The sequence below is a fragment of the Xyrauchen texanus genome, chromosome 14 (assembly GCF_025860055.1).
Source record: "Xyrauchen texanus isolate HMW12.3.18 chromosome 14, RBS_HiC_50CHRs, whole genome shotgun sequence".
NCBI lineage: Eukaryota > Metazoa > Chordata > Actinopteri > Cypriniformes > Catostomidae > Xyrauchen > Xyrauchen texanus.
The window spans coordinates 46,665,165-46,686,099 of NC_068289.1; the positions used below are offsets into that span (position 1 = coordinate 46,665,165).

The 20,935-nt window shown below is 34.9% G+C and overlaps 1 protein-coding gene across 14 annotated transcripts in view; it reads right to left on the reverse strand.

Annotated features, from left to right (window-relative positions):
* pcbp3 (poly(rC) binding protein 3) overlaps nt 1-20,935 on the reverse strand; it is a 102,884-nt gene that overhangs the window by 14,809 nt on the left and 67,140 nt on the right. For 10 of the 14 annotated variants that reach the window (XR_007972022.1, XR_007972023.1, XM_052142857.1 and 7 more), the window contains 7 exons: nt 6,657-6,823; nt 3,672-3,695; nt 3,525-3,557; nt 2,978-3,094; nt 2,737-2,868; nt 2,223-2,351; nt 78-221 (listed from right to left, as the gene is read on the reverse strand). Coding sequence is in view for 12 of the 14 variants with exons in the window: in XM_052142857.1 (XP_051998817.1) it covers nt 78-221; nt 2,223-2,351; nt 2,737-2,868; nt 2,978-3,094; nt 3,525-3,557; nt 3,672-3,695; nt 6,657-6,731 (654 nt within the window). In the remaining 2 variants the exon portion in view is untranslated. The remainder of the gene's footprint in view (nt 1-77; nt 222-2,222; nt 2,352-2,736; nt 2,869-2,977; nt 3,095-3,524; nt 3,558-3,671; nt 3,696-6,656; nt 6,824-20,935) is intronic. The other 4 variants (XM_052142864.1, XM_052142863.1, XM_052142866.1 and 1 more) reach the window with 1 other exon arrangement.

Genomic DNA, 20,935 nt, shown 5'->3' on the forward strand with positions numbered 1-20,935 from the left:
CTAAAGCTCCTCCCTCTCTGGTTAGAATGGCATGACGTCATGCGTGTGAGAAGGTGAGAAAACCTGAGTGAACTAACAGGCAGTGGCTGGTGCTGCAGTAAAAGGCTGAGGTTGGCTGCGGACGCCGCCAGCGGGTCGGCTCTTACCTGGCCACCTGAAAAAATGACGGGGGTGGAGGCGGGCTTTGGGCGGTAGGGAATAGTAGCACCTTTCGGTGGGGACTAGGAGAGGGGAAGAGGTAAGAGGCAGAAACAGTGTTAGACCAGGAAAGAGAAAGTGTAGACAGGTGTGTGGTTGAGTGTTTGTTCAAAAGTAAAAGCAAGCATGAACACAGATCTTTTGAGACTCCTCTTAAAGATTTTTTATTCACTAGACTTTGTGTAGTTGAGCCTGAATTGTCTACTGTGCAAAACATTTTTAAACCAGGAACAAAGTAGGGGAAAATTCACCTTGAGGCATCAAGATGCAATAATTTTTTTTTAAAAAGATGCATGGGCTGTGTTTGGATTGGAATAATACCTTACTGAATAAAATGAATTTGAACTATTTAAAATAATATACTGTATATGTGAAACACATTGTGCATTATATTTCATTATGCAACAATAAACATTTCAAACAGTAGTATGCAAAGTAGTATGGTATTATATTATGTTGCAACTTTAATTTAGCAAGTTGCTATTTTGTTTTACTCACAGACAAAAACATAGCGAGTAATAGCTAAATTACATGTAAACAGGTGTTGCTAATATGCCTAGTTTTTACCTTATTACGTCACAAAAAAATAAACAGCACATAAAATATCCCATACAATTACTTGGTGATTATTTTTAAAATGAGCCCACACACAATGTAATTGGATGCATAGATAATTAGATAATCCACACAAAGCACAATGTGCACACAGCACATAATGTGCTATCTGGCTAAAAACACGTTAGCTTTCCTGGATCAGATGACTTTACTGGAAATTATTTAATATAATAGAATATACATAATAGAATGCTAAACCAATCGTATTAGGATTCAGATCGCTGCAACAAGAGGTGGAAGTCATCCAAATATGGGCAGAGAAGATCATTCACCCTAATCACCATTCTCATGATCACCAGGAGATGGCACCAATTGCATGACTCAACGGTGGCTCAAATTACACAGAATGGATCTGAATGAGATCTCATTACTCATGCCTGCATGCTTTGGAGAGAGAGCATACCTTTAATCATTGTACATGTGTAATTAGTCCTTATGTACTATTATTATGTTTTTTATATATATATACTATAAATCATTAAAAAATTTGAAAAGTTTTCTTTAAAATGATACAGAGTTATAGGCCTTTAATTTTGGGTATGCCACGCAAACAGGAAATCTTTAAAAACACCTTCAGAGCTTAAAGGGATGATATAGCACACAAATCATATGGACTACTATTACGGAACATAAATTGTGTTTTTTACCATTAAAGGTGCTATATGTAAGATTAACAACAAGCGTTTGAAATGGGTACTGCAGTCCAAATTAAAAATATTGAAGAGTTGTCTGCCCCGCCCCAGACTCGAAGCTCATGCGGGTTACCAGAAACTGAAAATGTCTCCAATATTTATCCTTGTTTTACTACGCCTCTGGTTATGGTGGTTATTAGATGGATGGTGATGCTCTTTAGGTCTGGTGGAATCTGTTATCTCTGATCCAGTTTGTTTGCTGGCTTCCATGGTTGCAGCACGCAGTGTTGTTTGATTGCAAACTGGTTCAAATCGAAATACTATTTGTGAGTGGGCAGTGGGCGGGATCACACAGGCCAAAACATAAACAGAAATTCCGGCCAGAAATGTAAACTTCAAAGTAGAATATACTGGCTGTAGCATTGTTATCGGAGAAGCCAGTATTTCAACTTAGCATGTTTCCTAATTCTTTAATGATATATTATGGTCATTTTATGATTTATTACATATAGCACCTTTAAAGTGCCATAATAGTTAGTGCTTTATTTCAAGCTTGACAGATATGGTCACTATAAACTGGTGTTGTGTGATAAGAGCTGCATGAAGAATATTCAAAACATAAATTACATAAAATTCTCCTTTTGTGTTCCATGTAAAAAATAACAGCATACAGGTTTGGAACAATATGAGGGTAAGTAAATGATGAAAGCATTTTATTTGTGGGTGTACTATTCCTTTAAAGGACACTAATAGAACAAATGTGTCCCCATACTGTACCTCCAGCATGACCACACATATCTGTTTGACACACTGGATGATGGCTTCCGGGGTGCCGGAGATTGTCACAGCGCGCTCTGTAGAATTGGGAAGCATGTCCCCTGCTACCTGCACCTGAGCTCCTGTGGACTGGAGCGAGAAAAAAGAAAAAAAAGATAAAGGTTTGATTTGTTCTGAGACTCCCCTGTGGCTAGCATTTTACTCTCAGGGGATTGCCTAGCCAAATGTTGCTGACACATCTGCTTGCAAGCACATGTTTCAGTTGGAGACATTATTGTGAGCAGAGCCATCATACATAAGGGGAGGAAACAGTATAATCGAACTCGGGTTCAGAACAAGCAATTGAACCAAGTGTAAAACAACGTTTTAAAAGAAGAACGAAATCATCACGGTCTTGATTTCCATACTGGTTTTCAAACAGGGCTTGTTAAAGTTGTTGAATCCAATGCATATTTGGTGGTAAGAAAATGTAATTCCAGAATCTGACTGTGAGAATAAGGGTTGGGTTTTCTACCTCTCTCATCTCTTTGATTTTCGAACCTCCTTTGCCAATAAGAGAGCCACACTGACTGGCAGGCACCACAAGACGCAAAGTGACAGGGGGCTTACTGGTGGCTGGGCTGTTGCTCATGGAGTTGATTATATCCTGAAGAAATACCAAAAGCCAGTGGAAAGTAATAACCAAAAGGACTTTAATAAAGCTAAAACAATAATTAAAGTCACATTTATATATATTGTAAATTGAACATCAGCACCTCTTCAAACTTGTATGCGATCATAGCGAAGGCCTTGAAGATAGCATCTGTAGGTCCAGTGATGGTGACGATCCTTTCAGGACAGTTACCTTCTGAGATGTTGATGCGAGCGCCGCTCTGTAGGATGTCAAAAGTCAAAGTAGAGCTTAATTTAAAGACAAAATGAAATCAAACTCGAAACTAAATGCACTTTCCCGGCCTTATTGTGCAGGATTAATCTGTGTACATTATTTTAAAAGGTAAAACAAGGTCATTGTAACCTTTTATTCAAAATGTAATAACTTTCTTTTCCTCTGAAACAACATTCCTTTTTGGCTTACGTCAGAGATCCCTCTTATTTTTCAAACCCCTCCCCTCTAATCACCTGACACTATTCTGGTCAGTAACATGGTCACAAATCAATCAGTTCCAGATGGATATAATCAAGTCCTGTCCAACATTTGTTCTTCTTTAATATTCTCTTTCACTTAGAAATACTTCAAATTTGACAAGTAAAATGGGTTACGAACTGCGTTTCATGTAAGGAGGAGGGAGAAAGTGAACACACCTCTTCACGCATCTTCTTCACAGTTTCCCCTTTCTATAGTAAGGAGACATATGGAATGTTTAGTGGAATGGAAAATCATGGCTTAAAACATTTGTAATATTTATTTTTAAAGTAAATTAAATGGCACAATGTCAATTTCTGTCATACCTTCCCAATGATGCTGCCGACTTCCTGCAAAAAAATAAAAAATAAAATCAATTAAATACTACATAATACAGCCTTTAATGACAAAGTGTGTTATATTTGCACCACTTGCGGTACCAAATTGAATCGCATAAATAATGACGCTTGAAATTGTTTCCAAAACACTCCCCACGGCAGGCTTTGGTTGTCAAAGAGATCCCAAACAGTCCTGCCCCAAACTTATGCTGTGTCCGAAATTGCTCACTTGTTAACTCATTCACTACTTCCCATATAGTGGATTTCAGTTAGTGCAATATATCATTAAGGAGTGACAGAAATTAGTGAGTGAATTCGGATGCTGATGTATACACAAGAGACTTCATCACATATACACTTTTATTGTACATGAAGTATAATAATGAAAACAATAATAATACTTGTTATTCTTATAAAATGGTGTACTATAAACTATAAATACTATACATCTACATTTTGCTTGTCATGTTTAATATATCATTTTTTATAATGATTAAATAATAGGGTACATTATTGTATTTATTTATTTGTTAATAATCTGAACACTCTCCCACCCAAACTGGGCAGCATTTCTAAGTGCTGAGAAGAGATGAGAACAAAGTGCCCTCGTGTGACTGTAACACAATACTTAAGTTATACATAACATGACATCCATTGATTATTAGACAAATACGCTACCTACTTGTGATAACCGAACAGTGTTATGAGTTAACAATAATATCACTCTTTGTGAAAAAGAAATCACTTTGCATTAATGGCAAAATAAATGTAACTTTATTACTTATATTTTCATCTGTGTAAATAAATCATAAATAGTTCAAATTAACTGTATGATTTTGGATCGCTATATTTTAAGATGTTATTTTTTACCTCCTGTGACCCCACGGCTTCATGCAAGGACTCGCTATTTTGGATTCGTTCTATACAACACATAATTTTAATTCATTTAAACCCATTGCATACTGTTCAGGAGACTCTAAGGATTCATTTAAGGGCTAAATTTCTGACGCACCGAGTCACTTGACCAAACACCATGATTTCTGTGAACTGCTTCTATGGGTGCAGCACTAACAAAAGTGCCTCTGGTAAGAAACCACTTCAAATTTGTTCAGTGAAACCTGTTTGGTTGTAAAGAGCAGCATCTGTAGTTTCGTTTGATATGCTGCTTTAAATATTTAGTTAATTTCTTGCGCTTTGGCGAGCTGATAAACATGAAGTGCCCGACACCTGTGTGCGCGTGTGTGTGTGTGTGTGTGTGTGTGTGTGTGTGTGTGTGTTTGTTTTTTTAGATCAGTACTTCATTAAATATTATTTATATTATCAAGCTGGTTCTTGCCTCCTCCTTTCCAGTAATCCCTTTACACAGATGTTCCAAAAATAATTAGTTATTTTGAAAAACATTTCACAGTAACAAATCTTTCACTGCATTTGAACCTAAATATTATTATATTTTTGTTCGTTAACACTGTAAAATAAGGTGCTATTCATTAACATTAGTAAATGCATTCCTATATATTTACTTATATAGTTGCATTTCCACATTGAGAATAAATGTATTCATCCAAAAGCTGAAAAATGTGGCTTTGTATGAAGTTACAAATGTAAATCTAAGGTGCATTTCAAACTGTTCTGAGACCAGTGCAGACAGAAAGCACACTGGAGGTTAAGTCATTCACTTAATAGGGAATCCTATTCAACTAAGTGCATTCTGTCCTAAAATACGGCCAAAAGTTCAGTTTCAGTCTGCAGATGATGTGTCGCAGACATGGGACGATGATAATCAGTACAGATTCAGAATTGTAAATCAAATTTTATTTTAACATGATTGGCAGTGATTTGATGATGTTGGCCATTACTTTTAATCAGAATTATGTATTCATCTTTCTATAAAATCAGCTGCAATGTCTGTAACATCTCAAAAACATGAATTACCAACACACCTGGACACATAATAAACTATATGATAAAAAAAAATCTGACTTTCTATAGCTTGGTGTTGTTTAAAATTTCACAACTTAGTCCTGCTGTCCAAATATGTTTTGGTATATAATTATATAAATAAATATATTATTTATTTATTATGTACTACTAGTTACAAATAAAAAAATGAAATGGAAAATGAACAGAAGTCACACAGGGTCTTAGGAGGTTAATAAAGTTTTGATATGTCAAAAAGTAAAACACTACAGCCGCGTGAAATAAAATATTGCAGGAATAAAGGTAACTGTAAACTGGCGTCTATCACGCTCTCTCTCGCTCTCTCTTACTTGACCACTTGCTTAGTCTCTCTCTCCCACTTGTGTTCTTCCTCCCAGCTTGTCAGTCTTCTCCGTAATGGATTATGGACAAGGTAGCATCGGCGAGTGTACATCGGCTGTACACTTGAAAACAGAGTGCTTTATGGGTAAGAGTGAGTGAACAAATTATCAAATGTTCACTCAGAATTTGGACACCCCTATAAAATGTCTGACACCCAAAACAGTGCACAAAATAGTGGATTGGGTTCGATTTCGGACACAGTGTTACACTATTTGTCAAACCAATGTTATGTCAGTCTGGTCGAACTGTTTTACAGTAATAGTGCAACAGAACTACAGTGTTTACTTTTTGGGAACTCAATCTAGGAATGGATTACTTTTAGTTGTCTCTGCACATTAAACTGGGATAAGAGAAAGTATTTAAAAATCAAATAGTATTTAAACAATACAATTACACACATTTACAATTTTGTATGTTTTACCACAGCATGAGAAAACAGCCTCACAAAAATGGTTATAAATTCTATCCTTGATTACAGAGATTTAATGACTCTAAAAGGCCATTGGTGCCTTTTACCACTGATTCACCTTGGCCTTGACAAACAGTGGGACAGGAGAGGACATGTCCCTCAGGGAAACTGCAGTGACATCATCAACCTACCCCCAATCCCTCTGCAACACCCTCTCTCCTCCCTGCGCTGTGTTCTCAGCTTACCTTGCCGTGCATGAGAAGTCTGATGGTCAGGGTCACATTCAGGCCGCCCTCTGACTGGACTTTGTTGGGTTCCATTCTAGGAGTGGAGGTGAAGCAGGAATATGGTCACGTGACAGGAAATTCAAAGGAGCAGGACGAGAATGATGGTACAGCAGCCAACCAGTCACCTGCATGGGGGAGGGAGTGATCAAAGAAAAGAGTCATAAAGAGCCCATAGATTTTCAAATGAGTAATGAAGCCATTTGCAGTGTGTTTGACTCTTTTCAGGAAGCCAAGCTGGGATTTAAAGGGCTAGTTCACCCAACAAATGACAATTCTGTCCTTATTTACTCACCTTCGTGTTGTTTCAAACTTTCTTTCTTCTGTGAACACAAAATAAGATGTTAAGCAGAATGGTACCATCAGTGACCATTCGCTTTCATAGTATGAAATTAAGATGCAAAGAAAGTGAATGGTGACTGATGCTCATATTCTGCTAAATATTTATTCTTTAAGGTTCCACTGAAGAAAGTCAGTCATATGGGTTTGGAACACAAAAGGGTGAGTAAATGATGACAGATTTATTTTTCATTTTAGAATGAACAATGAGACTTCATTAATATCCTTTTGCATGCAAAGTATGAACACATGAGGGAGCACTTCACAAGTAATGAAAGTCAATTGTACGTCATGCTCGCCACCAGGCACTAATCTCATAAATTAATTTCAATATCCAACAGACTGTGAGGTCATTGTGCAAAACACTTCATGGGCTATTCTGCCAGTGTAAGAAGAAGATGCAAGAATAATACACTAAGAATCTTCATTTAACACTACCAATGTCCTGATGCCAATACAGGCTGTAGAGAATGCTTTGCACACACACTGACTCACAATAAACACTATGACTTTTAATGTTATGGGCTAAAGTCAAATGTGATGTAAAATCTAAAAAAACATTCATCATGTCAAGGATATTTAGTGGAAAGTAGGGGACATTAACTCAATTTGGTAACTGAGAACACATAAATGTTAATATGTTTTATTATAAAACACAGTTCCGACTCTAAACTTTGATTAGATGAGCTGTTTACAAAGCTAGCGTACATTGATAAACACATGCCTGTGACTGCATATTCTTATGAACTATATAGAATTGTTTAGGAAAAGGAAAAGTGAACCCCGGAAACAAAACCAAGTAAAGCATTACATTATAGCCAATATTTTGTGCAACAATCCATAACATCAGCTTATTTTAATCTGTATTTTATTTTAACTCCCTCTCACTACAGCTACAGACCTGTTTTCCTCTTTCAGTGATTTATGCTGTGATCTGAGTCTGGGATCAGATTGAGAGATTGAAACATTAAGCTCTTCTGGTGAGGGGGGGGGATGTGTAGTGAAAGATGGTTTCTGTGAAAAGCATGAAACAAGAGAAAAAGTGTGTGTGTGTTCGAGAATATGAGTTAGCAAAAGGAAAACAAAAAGCAAGGCATTTTAAAACATAAAAACAAACTAAAATAAACTTCCTCATTGGCAACTTATTTATGTACAGTCTTAAAAATAAAAACATATTTAGCAAAACTGGAACTAAACTAAAATAGGTTTTCATGACTTTTAGCTAATTGCAGATTATTATTAAATTAGAAACAGTTACATCCTGTCTTAATTAAATTTGAAAATGCCTTTAAATAGTGATAACGCTGAGAATTATGTTAAACACAAATAATATTTAGCATCATTCATATTTAATTATATCAGTTAATGTATTAACACAGGCCTAAAATATTCTAACTAAAATAAAAATTAAACATGAATAACTATAAACAATTAATTCAAAACATTCTAATAAGCCTGTTTGTGTGTGTGTGTGTGTGTGTGTGTGTGTGTGTGTGTGTGTGTGTGTATGTGTGTGTGTGTGAGAGAGAGAGAGAGAGAGAGAGATAAGGGCAGATTCAGATTGGCAGATGAGATGAGTTGCCAGCTGTCGTGCAATCTCCCTGCTAAACACAGATTGCAAAAAATTATAATCTGAGCTAAGTGCACACAAGGCTACACAACAACAAAGCAAATGAACAGAAATGAACCGGCTAAGGCCTGTACTCCTACAAATACTGTAGGTGCCTTACGGTCTAAGACCTAGTACTCGTGATGTTGGGTCTTATGGGTTGTAGCATCTCAGTCTTGTTTAAGATGGTCAAGTAGCTCAGCTATCTAAATGGATACATACAAAGACTTCTATAAAGCTAACTTACCCTAACCCACACCCTAAACCTAATCCTAACAGAAAATGTTTTGCATTATTAGAATTTAAAAAAAATCACAATTGAATTTATGTATGGATTGTTTTTCCAAATGAGGACATCCCAAAATGTCCCTAAAGGGCGGTTATGTCCAATTTAACTCACTTCTGGGTACAAATTTGTCCCCAAACTATAGTTAAATTCACGCACACACAAAATAAATAAAACAGAAGATATGTCCTATGAATTATTAAGGATGCCAGTAGGTTTTCAAACTTCTGTTAATTAGCACAGTTAACGGCCAATGGAAGCGCAGCGTAGTTCTAGAGGGAAGACTAGCAGCTGTACATCATCACACCATTAGCAGGGTAATTCCTAGCCAATCGCATGTAAGCCGTTGCTTTGTAAGTCTGCTCACAATCTATCATATTGATGTTTCAGTGTGCTAACACGGCAACCTCCACCACCCCACCACCATCAGTTGAGCCCTGTCCCGCTCGGGGATAGGCTCCTCGCCCCTGCCTCCTATCTCCGGCAGGATATGACGGTTCCGGGTACAACTCCCTCGGACCGCTGGACGAGGCCTACGCCAAAGAGAGAGACATTACTTTCTGTTTTACATTTATCAAATTAATGACATCTTAAACTTCACTCAAGCCTGCGTGTCTTCCCGATAGAAATGCTAATATTCTCAAAATGCAAAATATTGATTTACTGGCATATTTACATTTATATTTATTCATGTACCAGGCACTTTTATCCAAAGCAACTTACAAATAGCATAACACAAGCAGAAGCAATTAATCCAAGTACACAATATAAGTAATGCTTCAATACCAAGTTTACATAATTATCACAGTAGTAGCATTAATAGTCAAGTGCTACTGATAGAGATGTGTCTTCCACTATTTTTTGAAGATTGCAATGTATTGGGTAAGAGTGAAGGTTGGAAGTTCATTCCACATTGAGGGACAGTGGGTGTGTTTTTTGAAAGTGACCTTGTACTACAATATATGGCCGATATATCGGTCTATCAGTATTAAGGCCCATCACAATCATCACAAAGAATATACAATGCAAAAAGTAAAGATCTTATGAAGAAAATTGTGCTTAATAAAATGTTTGATGTTTTATCATCACCCTTGTGAGTGAAAACACTCCCAAGCATTGTCTAAACATTTACTAATCTGCCAAAACAATTACAATTTTCTTTATTGAAGGCGTTTATTGTGTGTACCGACTTCCACAAAGAGGTTCTTAAGAGCACACAACATTCCACACTTCTCCTTATGACTCAGTTAATGTTTTAGTTCTTTATCTGCATCACATGACATACATCTCAAATGTCTTCAAGTTCAACTCTGCATGAAATCTTATCTAATTAAATCAGCCTGTAAGACAACAAACACTACCACGGCTGTGGGTGACGTGTTGACACCTTGCGGCAACTTAACAAATACACTAAATTTGGATGGAGAAAAGGAAGTCTTAATGTTGATTCGATGCTTATGCTCAAGGTCTGGTGCTTCAATGAAAAAGCTGCATAAATAACATGAATATTATTACTTAGATTATCATGTTTAGTTAACCATTGCCTTCTTTTTATTATATTAGGTGACATAGAAACAGATATATAGACGGTCGGGAGCACAAAACATTGCATTGGACATCGGAGCGCTACATCTGTGGGCTGATAATGGCAGTCATCAGAGCAAAATGTTACCTCAAAAGGCATGTGTCCTTTGAACCAATTTCTATTAATGTTGTTTGTTTGAGTGTGTTTGGGAGAGAGAAGGTGAGCAAGCACATTTCCAATACATTTCCAAAACTAGGGCTTGGTGTAATTTCAAATAATCAGTATATATTCTTGATGATTTTGCTGGGGATATTAAATTAAGCAATATTGTGAATATTGTTGTTCATTATAATACATGCATTTTTTTTCTTGAGGTTCAGATATAATATTAGTAAAGGTTTTACGCACAAAAAAACAGACCTATTGTAATATTAAATTCCTATTTTTCCTCCCTGTCTCTGGCCCTCTGTCTGAAATGCTAAATTTTCTGTGCTGTCCCCTTTAAGACTTCAATATATTATTGATTTTAATTGACCTCTCAATGTTTTCATTAGTTAAAAGCAAACTACAGTAACCATAGTGCCACTTTCTGTGTAGAAGTACCTCAAGTTCAGCTTGACAATTACATATGCTGTGGAGGTGTGGATATTCAAATGAACACCCCATTCCTACATCACTATAGGGCTGATTTCAAACAAGTTGTTTTTGCAGTATGGAAACAATAAATGGACTTTTCGGACTGGAGGGGAAGTTTTGAGTTCTGAAACTTACAATATGTTTTTAAAGTACATTGACCTTTTATATGTCAAAATATCAGGAGCATTTTTATTTCTCATAATCAAACCCTTCTTGTCTTGCTCACTTGCAAGTATGAGAGCGTTAAGACAAAGATGTTTTAATAGTGTCTCTGCGAAAATTCATGAGCTCTTTCTGTGAATCATTTGACATTTTTCAATTACTAGATAAAAAAATCTGATTCAGCATTTGATTTGAGTCATCACTCAAAAATGTTCACGGGAGTCCCCACATGGAATTTGTCATGTATTCATGTATGCTTTGTGTGTAGTTAAATAGCAAGTGGAGAAAACGAGACGCCCCCTGCATTTCTTTCTTTTTGCAGTCAATTACAGCAGCGATGGTCAAAACATGTTTACAAAACAAGTACTGTTTGCAGACATCGCGAGACATGAGTGCTGTATACTGGTAATATATGACAATAATGCGCGCACAGGTTTATTCAAAATGCACACGCAAGCTCTTCCTGTTTCCTCGTGTGGCTGTAATCTATCGTGAGTATCAATAATGCGCCTTGATTCCCATTATAGTAATATATTGATACATTAAATTATGCAGAAATTATGGTTTTGATACAATTAACCATGATTTTATTATAGTAATACTATAGTTTCTATATACTAACCATGATTTTAATATATATTGTAACTATGTTTTTTTTTTGTGGTTACTATGATTTGATTACAAATGCCATGGTTAAACTATGGTTACTGTTGTAAAATAATGATTGTTATTTAAGGGCAAACCTGTTGAAGAATTTACCAAATAGATTATTCCTTGGATTTGACAGTACTATTTTTTTTTCTGAACAAAGCAAATATTGAAACTTACCGAATTCGTGACCCTTAAACTGTGATACAAACCAAACCATTATAAATTCGAACTGTTACACCCCTCATTTTTATATTGGTGCATATAAATTAAAATGATTAAATATCAAAACTAAGTATATTATATATACATTTTTTTTGCATAAAACAAAATATTATTTTCCACTAAATATTTTTAAAATATATAAATAAATAAAAAATGCCTTGATTTTTTTTAATGTATTTTACTTCTTGAATTTGACAGTTCTCATCTACTTGTAAATACAGTAGTTCCTGTAAAAAATACCCTTGTAATCCAGAGAAAATACAAATGCCAAGATATATACACAGTTTTGTCAAAAGGCTGAAAAAATAGAGATGTTTTATTTGTTTAATATTGACCAGATTAAAAATTTGAAAATAAATAAATAAATAAATAAATGTAATTCTTAAAATGTTAATCATGACTCTCATATCCTGGTGGTAGATAAGCTCAATCTTTTGCACATGATATAGAAAGTGGGTCAGCCTTTTTTCAAAAGAGCTTCTGGCCTCTTCCTCTGTGGTATTATTGAATTAATCACGCTTTACGCTTGGTCAAGCAGTGCTCCCTCTCTATCTCTCTTCAATTTGCCTCAAAATGCAAAACATACTATATCTAATTTTAATTCATATTAAATGACCAACAGTCTCATAACATCTCATACTGTATCTGAAATGGGATATTGCTGTTTACTAGTTTTATAAAACATACAGTTCTGACTCAAAATTCTGACTGGATCAGCCATGTTCAAAGCCATTTGAAAATGCCAAAAAACGTTAATCTGTGACCACATATTTTATATAAATGCACCAAACTGCTAAATTGCTTGGCAACTGTAAACAGCCTATAGGCTAATGAACTAGATTACTCTGTAGACGTTTATTATTATTATTATACTTGACACATTAACTTCTTATAAAACACTGTTGTCTTTTTATCATATTGCTGCTGTCTTTGCATTGTGCCAAAGAACACCACTTAATGATGGTAAACTGTACCACGCAGTCTCTTTTGGCTTACTGATTTAGTAAACTAGCAATGCTACAACAATTACATAAAATTTTGGAACAAACCATAATAAGTCATGCCTTGTCCTTGCTGGTGTCCCATAAAGTTCTGTCCAACCTAACCTTGTTTAATGTAGCTAAGAAATATGTTGACACCAAAGATTATTGCTTTATTGATTAAAAAAAATCGTCTCAATGTGGGCAGGTTAACTTGCATTAATTAAATCAATAAATGGAATATAAAGGTAATAAAAAATACATGGGTAATACAAGAAAACATAGAATCTGGTCTGATTGCCATAAACTATGTTAGATTTGAGGGGACAAAATGCTGCTTGTGACTATTTGCCTTCAGCACTTCCCCAGTGAAGGAAGGTTAGGGTCTGTGGATTCAGGGTGTACAGACACAATAGACTGGGTATATTCAAAGAACATTTAAAACTGCTACCTCCAAAGAGATGTTATGATATCAGGGGACTTAAAAAAAATAACCATGTTGTTTACAACTGTCTGACTTTATAATAGAGAAAATAATAGGAGACAGAACCTGAGGCTACAATTCACTCCCACAGAAAACAACAAATACTTTACTCCCTATAAAATGACCACTGCTTAGAAAAAAAGGATGGTATAAACACGCCATTTGTCAACTGTTCATAGATAATGACCTCTACTGGGGAAAATCATAATACAATAGAAATGTGGGTACAGTACATTGGAAGCATAACAATGGAATTTTCCTGAAGACAAAATCAAACATTTTTGTACCAAAAACTGGGTGACAAAATGTTCTGTTGCTGCAGACATGTCCATTCAAACTGCTGACACACTGTCCAGAACCAAAACACATTAGCCATATATTAAGCACTTACTGTATCAAATTCTTGCTTCAGTAGAGGAGTTGAAGGGTTGAAGAGTTGAAGCTGAGTTAGTACATTTATTACACTCTAATCGGATGAGAAATTCTGATTAAATCTGGCAGCTGTGGCTGCCAGAATAATTATGTAGAAAATACAGTTAAATGTAAACAACTTTACAAAACAGTTTAAACAGTTTAAAATGGTTGTAATAATACTGGCTCTGTAAAAAAAAAAATAATAAATAATCTGTTAAATCTACAGTAAAAGAAATTCATAAACATGCCTTCTGAAACTGTAAAAATCTGTTGTTTACTTTATAAGGTATTTTTTAATCACCGTAGTAACTACAGAAGTGCACATGATGACATGAAGTTCATCAGTACAGAGACAGTGCTCAGCATCACTCACGCAAACACTAAACACATGGTGAGATTTAAATAACACATGTGAGATTTAAATAATGCAGTAAACAGTAACTAAATTACATCAAAATAACACAGAATACCCCAGTATACGTAACTGATATTAAAAATATGATGAAACATAACTATTCCCATAAAATATAATGAAATGTAATGGGTCACGCAGCGGATTGTGGGAATGCCCGATTACTGTTTTTTACTGTAATTTTAACAATAATTTACTGTAAAAAAGTACATGTACTCTCTTGTTCTTTTTACCATTAATTTTACAGGAAAATCTTACTTTTTACATTTAAATAATGTAATTTTTACACCATTTTATTGTAAAAACTACTGTATTGTCTTTTAAAATATATTAAAACATTTTACTCTATATTTTACAGTTAATATTTGTTAATCAATTAACATTTTATTTCTGTAGCATTTTTACAGTATTTTACTGTTAAAATTACTGACATGTTTTACAGTGTACTTAATTTCCTTTTTAACTAATTGATTCATGAATAAAAACAATTCCCTGAGAGATCAAAGTTTGTAATTTCATGTATGTATGTAGGGATGTTATAGAATATCTATATATATCAATCACGTTATTTTATTGACATGTGTTTGAGGCATTGTTATATTAAAATTAATTCTCTTGAATAGACATGAGAATTATGTTGGCATTTGTGGACTTGAATTAGCATGGTTTAGGTCCCATTTAGTAGACTGCTACCACTTTGTGTAAACGAGGAATTGTCAAACATGTGCCACAGGGATCAGTTTTAGGGCCTCTGCTTTTCTCCTTATATATTCGTCCCCTGGGAGATATTATCAGGAATCGAGGAATAAGTTTCCACTGTTATGCAGACGTTATACCCAACTTTATATTTCTTCGAAACCCAATGAAATTTCACAATTCACCAAATTAGCAGAGTGTGTACATGTAAACAAAGATTGGATAGCCAGAAATGACTTTTTTCTCAATTCCGACAAAACAGAGGTACTAATTATTCAACCAAAACCCTCTAAAAAATGAGCTGCTAAAATATAATTTGACTCTCAATGGATGTACTGTTACATCGTCTTCTACAGCGAAGAACTTAGGTGTTATATTTGATACCAATCTTTCCCTTGCAAATCAAATTTCCAATGTTTGTTGAACAGTATTCTTCCACTTCAGAAATATTGCTAAGTTACGAAACATGCTCTCTGTTGCTGATGCCAAAAAACGAATTCATGCGTTCATGACCTCAAGACTAGATTATTGTAATGCGTTACTAGGAGGATGTTCTGCAAGTTAAATAAATAAACTTCAATTTGTTCAAAATGCGGCAGCAAGAGTGCGGACTAGAACCAATAAATATGATAATATTAGCCCCATTCTTTCATCGTTAAATTGGAGACCTATTAAATTATGTATTAATATAAAAAGTTTGCTAACTACGTACAAAGCTTTGAATGGTCTAGCTGCAGAGTAATTAAGTGACATTCTACTATGCTATATTCCATCACGTTCATTATGATTGCAAAATTCAGGCCTGTTAATAGTTCCTAGAATATCAAAATCCACAAAAGGAGGTAGATCATTTTCCTATTTGGCTCCTAAACTATGGAATAGTCTCCCTAACACAGTTTGGGACTAAAGACTCATCTATTTAGCCAGGCATACACCTAATTTATCCATCAACTCTCAATTAGGCTGCTTTAGTTAAGTCTGCCAGAACCAGAAAATTTTTTCATGCTCTATAAATCTGCCAAAAATTGAATGGCATCTATGCTAATATTATTCTATTTGTTTCCCTGTCTCAACCTCGGGATTCATATCCTGAGGTTACCAGAGCCAGGCAGATCCAGCTCTGTTCCTCCTTGGTGTCGCAGCTGGTGCCAGCCAGACATCACTTTATTCTATTATGATGGACTTCAGAGTCTGAACTTATGCCAAATACAACCATAAGTCATGGAATACTTCATATGCCACTGCCTGAATCTTTGATTTATTATAGACCCCACTGAAATTACCTGCCGGTTGAACTGCGATGCACCTCACAGATCTCTGCCTGCATCATCTTGGTCTAATGATGGACTTCACTCTTAACATGGAATACATAGACTTTCAATTATTTACCAACAAAAGCCTTCATCAGCCAATTAACAAAGGACAATGCATCAATGTGAACTTCTGCAATTAATCCAGGATGAACGTCAAAGACATTAGTCATTAATCTTACAGTTCATTCAAAATCTTTGTATAAACATTTATTTAGTTTACTTATTTTAAACCATGACCAGCACTTATATTCATGCTGTTTAGCCAGAGGGGAACTGGCCCCCAAAGTTATTTTTCTCCATTAACCAACATCTTCTGAAGTTTTGTGTTCCTTGCCACAGTCGCATTCGCTTGCCGAACCCCTGTGATTCTAAATACAATTTTGATTTAATTATTTAATTATTTATTTTTATACTCAATTTACAGTCAAATTTAATCAAACTACACAATGGTGACTCAAGACTTTATAGATATTACAGTTTTCATTTTCTGTTAATTCATGATTTTCTGTAAAGCTGCTTTGAAATTATGTGTGTTTCAAAAAAGTGCTATACAAATAAAAATGAATTAAATTGATTTAAAATTAGCCGACATTTCAATTAGAAGCCTAAATTGTATGCTCTCCAATTCACTCAGTTGGCCTCTGATTAACAGTCTTGTGTAATAGTATTGGGAGACCACAAAAGGGTGATATAACTTTTACTGAAGCCAGTCACGGTCACGATCACACACACACACACACACACACATAAGACGCAGAAGATGGCAGTCCAAAGTTTCAAAGGTTTTTGTACTTCTTCAAGAATGGACAAAGTGACATTGAGGAGTTTGCAGGTTAGTGTATGAAACTGGTATAGCTGCACAAACTGAACAATTCAAAATGGTGATGTTTGTCATGCAAATTCTCTGTATGTGGCCTTGAATAGATCTTTCATTCAAGCTGTCAAACCACAAAATGATCTACTTGTATCTGAAAATACATTGTGTATGCTATTTGAAAGACACATATACACAATATATCATCCAGCGATGGCTATAGTAAATAATCTTTGTCCTTCGATAATGATTTGGGTAAAATTTAAGGGAAAACTATGCGCTCAGTGGGACTTTTTTTGGATTTTTGACGCTGAGCATTGGTGGTGTGTTTAGATTACCCTGCCACTAATACTTTTCCAAAGTTGTGTTGATAAAAATAATTGAAAAGACAAATATATATATATATATATATATACATGCACATACACTTGTATAACTTACTTTCTTCCTTGAAACACAAACGGAGATGTTAAAGGAGGGCAGAATATTAGGTATTAATTTTCATTGCATAGAAGAAGCAATGAAGGTGAATGGTGACTGACACTAAACATTCTACTTTACATCTCCTTTAGTGTTTTTATTTTTGGGTGAACAATCCCTTGAAGTACCCCAGGTTGGGATTCACTGAGAGTTCACTGGCAGATACATGGGTAAGTCCCCTAACAAGTGGGCTTGAGCTGGTTGGGAGGGCTGACAGAGGGGCCTGGACAGATCAAGCGCTATGATTTATCGTGTTAAACACATCACTAGTCCTGTCAGTGTATCAAGGGCAGGAGCATAACAAGAGGAGACAGTGTTTATTGGAGACTCTGGCTTATATGAAATTTCAGGGCAAATTACAGCCCGAGGCCGTTTGTCTTTTCTCTTGCTCTCGAAATCACAACCATTGGCGTACACATGGATGAGAGACAAAAAGCAACCAGGAAAGGAGGAGGTATAAGAGGAATAATCGGCAGAATAGTGTGGCGGAAGTGGTTCAGCCATTCTTAATGAGGCACAAACAAGAACCAAATAAAATTGTTCATGCTGTCCAAACTATTTTTACTTAGTTTAAGATGTTGTTCTGGTGTAACCTTTCATATAGCTCAAGAATCTAACAAGTCTGGTCATTTTCTAAAATTGGTAACTTCACCAAACAAATACATTGGTTATTAGTAGGCCCACAGTAAATATGCACCCAAATAAGACACTAGAGATTTCTTCTCAGTATTAAAAAAAAAAAAAAGCCCCATCAAAACCTCACTCAATTTTGTTATATTTATGCTTAAATCAAGAAAATAAAATTACCAATGGGGTAAGAAATGACATGTAATTCAAATGTTTTCTCTAAAAACAAGTTATCTTAATATATTACGCAATTTTGCTTTCTTAAGTCAATTTATAATTTTTTTAGGATGTTTAGATATTTCTGCTATACTAATACTAATTAAATGTTTTTAATTACTTGCATGTTCGTTTATTAAATACTTTGTCTAATTTGATAATGCTTTCTTCTTTAAAAATATAGTACTCCATTTCAGAAATTTTACTAAAACACAGTTTACTAAGTTTAAAACCATCCTGCATAATTCCACAGATTTTCCCCCTAAATCAGTGCAGAAATGTTAAATAAGTGAAGAAATCACTGGTTGTGCAGAGATTGTAAATGCTTCAACAGTATTTGTGCTTGACATGAAAATGATAATTATCAAAAAGTACATTTGGTGTTGTGGGCGGAGACAAAAAAGAGGATTAATGTTACAAGTGTACTGCAACAGAATATGATTTCCAACATGATTAAGAATCCGGAGCAGAATACTTTAATGGAGATTTAAAGCAGGGTTTGTATTTATACGAATGTAAAGAGATCATAAAGAAAAAAAAAATATGTATATCTGCATGGATCAAACAGAATGCTTGCTGTATGATATGCTTTACTTTCTACTGTAAAAAAAATTTAAATATAAAATACAATGTCTACAAATGATTTTGTTATGCAGGGTGGTCACATTTGCCACAATGACGATAACTGAAGAGCACTACTTTAAGCAATTTGATACTGATCATTTGTTTTTCCCCAATTATTTTATGAAAAAGTTAACAATTGTATGTTCACTCCAAAAAGACTGTCAAAAGCAACGGTTACAAATAGCCAGTGAGTTGCTAATAACTTGTAGCGTGTTTGCATTATAATGCACATTTAATTATGGTTGTTTGTGCCTTTTAATTATTATTTTTAATTACAGTTTGCTTATTCAGTTTACAACTCATGTTACAAATAAACAGCAAAATACTCTTCAATTTAAATACAGATTCTACAGTAAGAGCAATAATATTATGAAAACGACAAAAAAAATCACTTACATTAGGGATACGTGCAAACGGTCCCTTTAATAGAAATATAAATCTCTGTTTTGATTACTGCAGCTGGAAGAGGATATTTTCTCCTCTGAATGAGGTCCTTATGAGGGGTCACTGGGGAGGAATTAAATTTAAACCTCAGTACAAAGAGCTGGGTTACAGCACTTGATCTGCAAGTCATTAGAGAAACAGAAAGGGAATCATGTTGGAAGATAATACACAATTCCTAAGAATGTTGCAATTTTAAAAACACAAAAGACACAAAGCAATAAACAGGCACAAGAGGAAAATGCTAAATATAATCTGAATTGGAATCATCATCTGGCCTGTCCAAATCTTCCAAAGCAGTCATTACATTCTAACATAAACCAGCCATAAGCCTGCTCAATAATTCCATGCCATAAGGAGAATGCAAATGCAGAGTGTTGTATTCAACTTAAACTGTAATGGAACATTTTGAATGAATTCATGTACAGAACCTCCCCAGTTTATGACACTCAAATACTACATTGATTATGTTGTATTTTTGTCAGATTGTGCTCTGGAGATCTGTAACCACTGTAAAGTATTACCCATGGTTGTGTCCAAATGGCATATCCAGATTTGTTTCACATAGTCTGCAAAGATTTGGGGGAAATCTGTGGAATTCTGGATCATAGACACTTCTATGATCTTATTGGTAACTAAAAGCATATGATTTGTGAATCTACATATATAATTAACATTTATGTTTAGTTGTTTAGCAGACACTTTTAACCAAAGTGACTTACAAATGAGGAACAAAACAAGCAATTGGTCTTACACAATCCAACAAACATAAAAGTGGGTAAAAGACCTTTGTGAATAATGGGTTGTTCTAATTTCTTGAATATGTGGTTACATTCTAGTACTGAGGTGATTTCATCTATATTAGGGATTACAGTCCTTCAGCTACTAGTTCATCAGAATAAAGGCTGGTGCATTCATGTCCAATGCACCATCATCACTGCATAGTTTCATTGATTTCTGCATATTTATCTTAAATGCAATGTATGTAGATGGTAATACTGTATTATCATTGTGCATGTGGCTACATTGCTTTCAAATGTATTGTATTAGAATTATCACCCTATATGACAAATAAATGACAATCCATTTGAAACTCAAAAAGTGTCACTTTAGGAAAGTTACAAGGCAAAACTCACCTCCTAAACTTGTGATTATTTGCTTAGACATGCAAAAAAGAATCAATGACCCATATCAAAAACAACACAGCAATAAATGAAAATGGTATTACTGCATGTAGATTATCTATTTTTGTTTGTGGAAGTCCGGCAAGAAAGTCATTATGAGCGTAATCCATTTTAAAAGACCATGT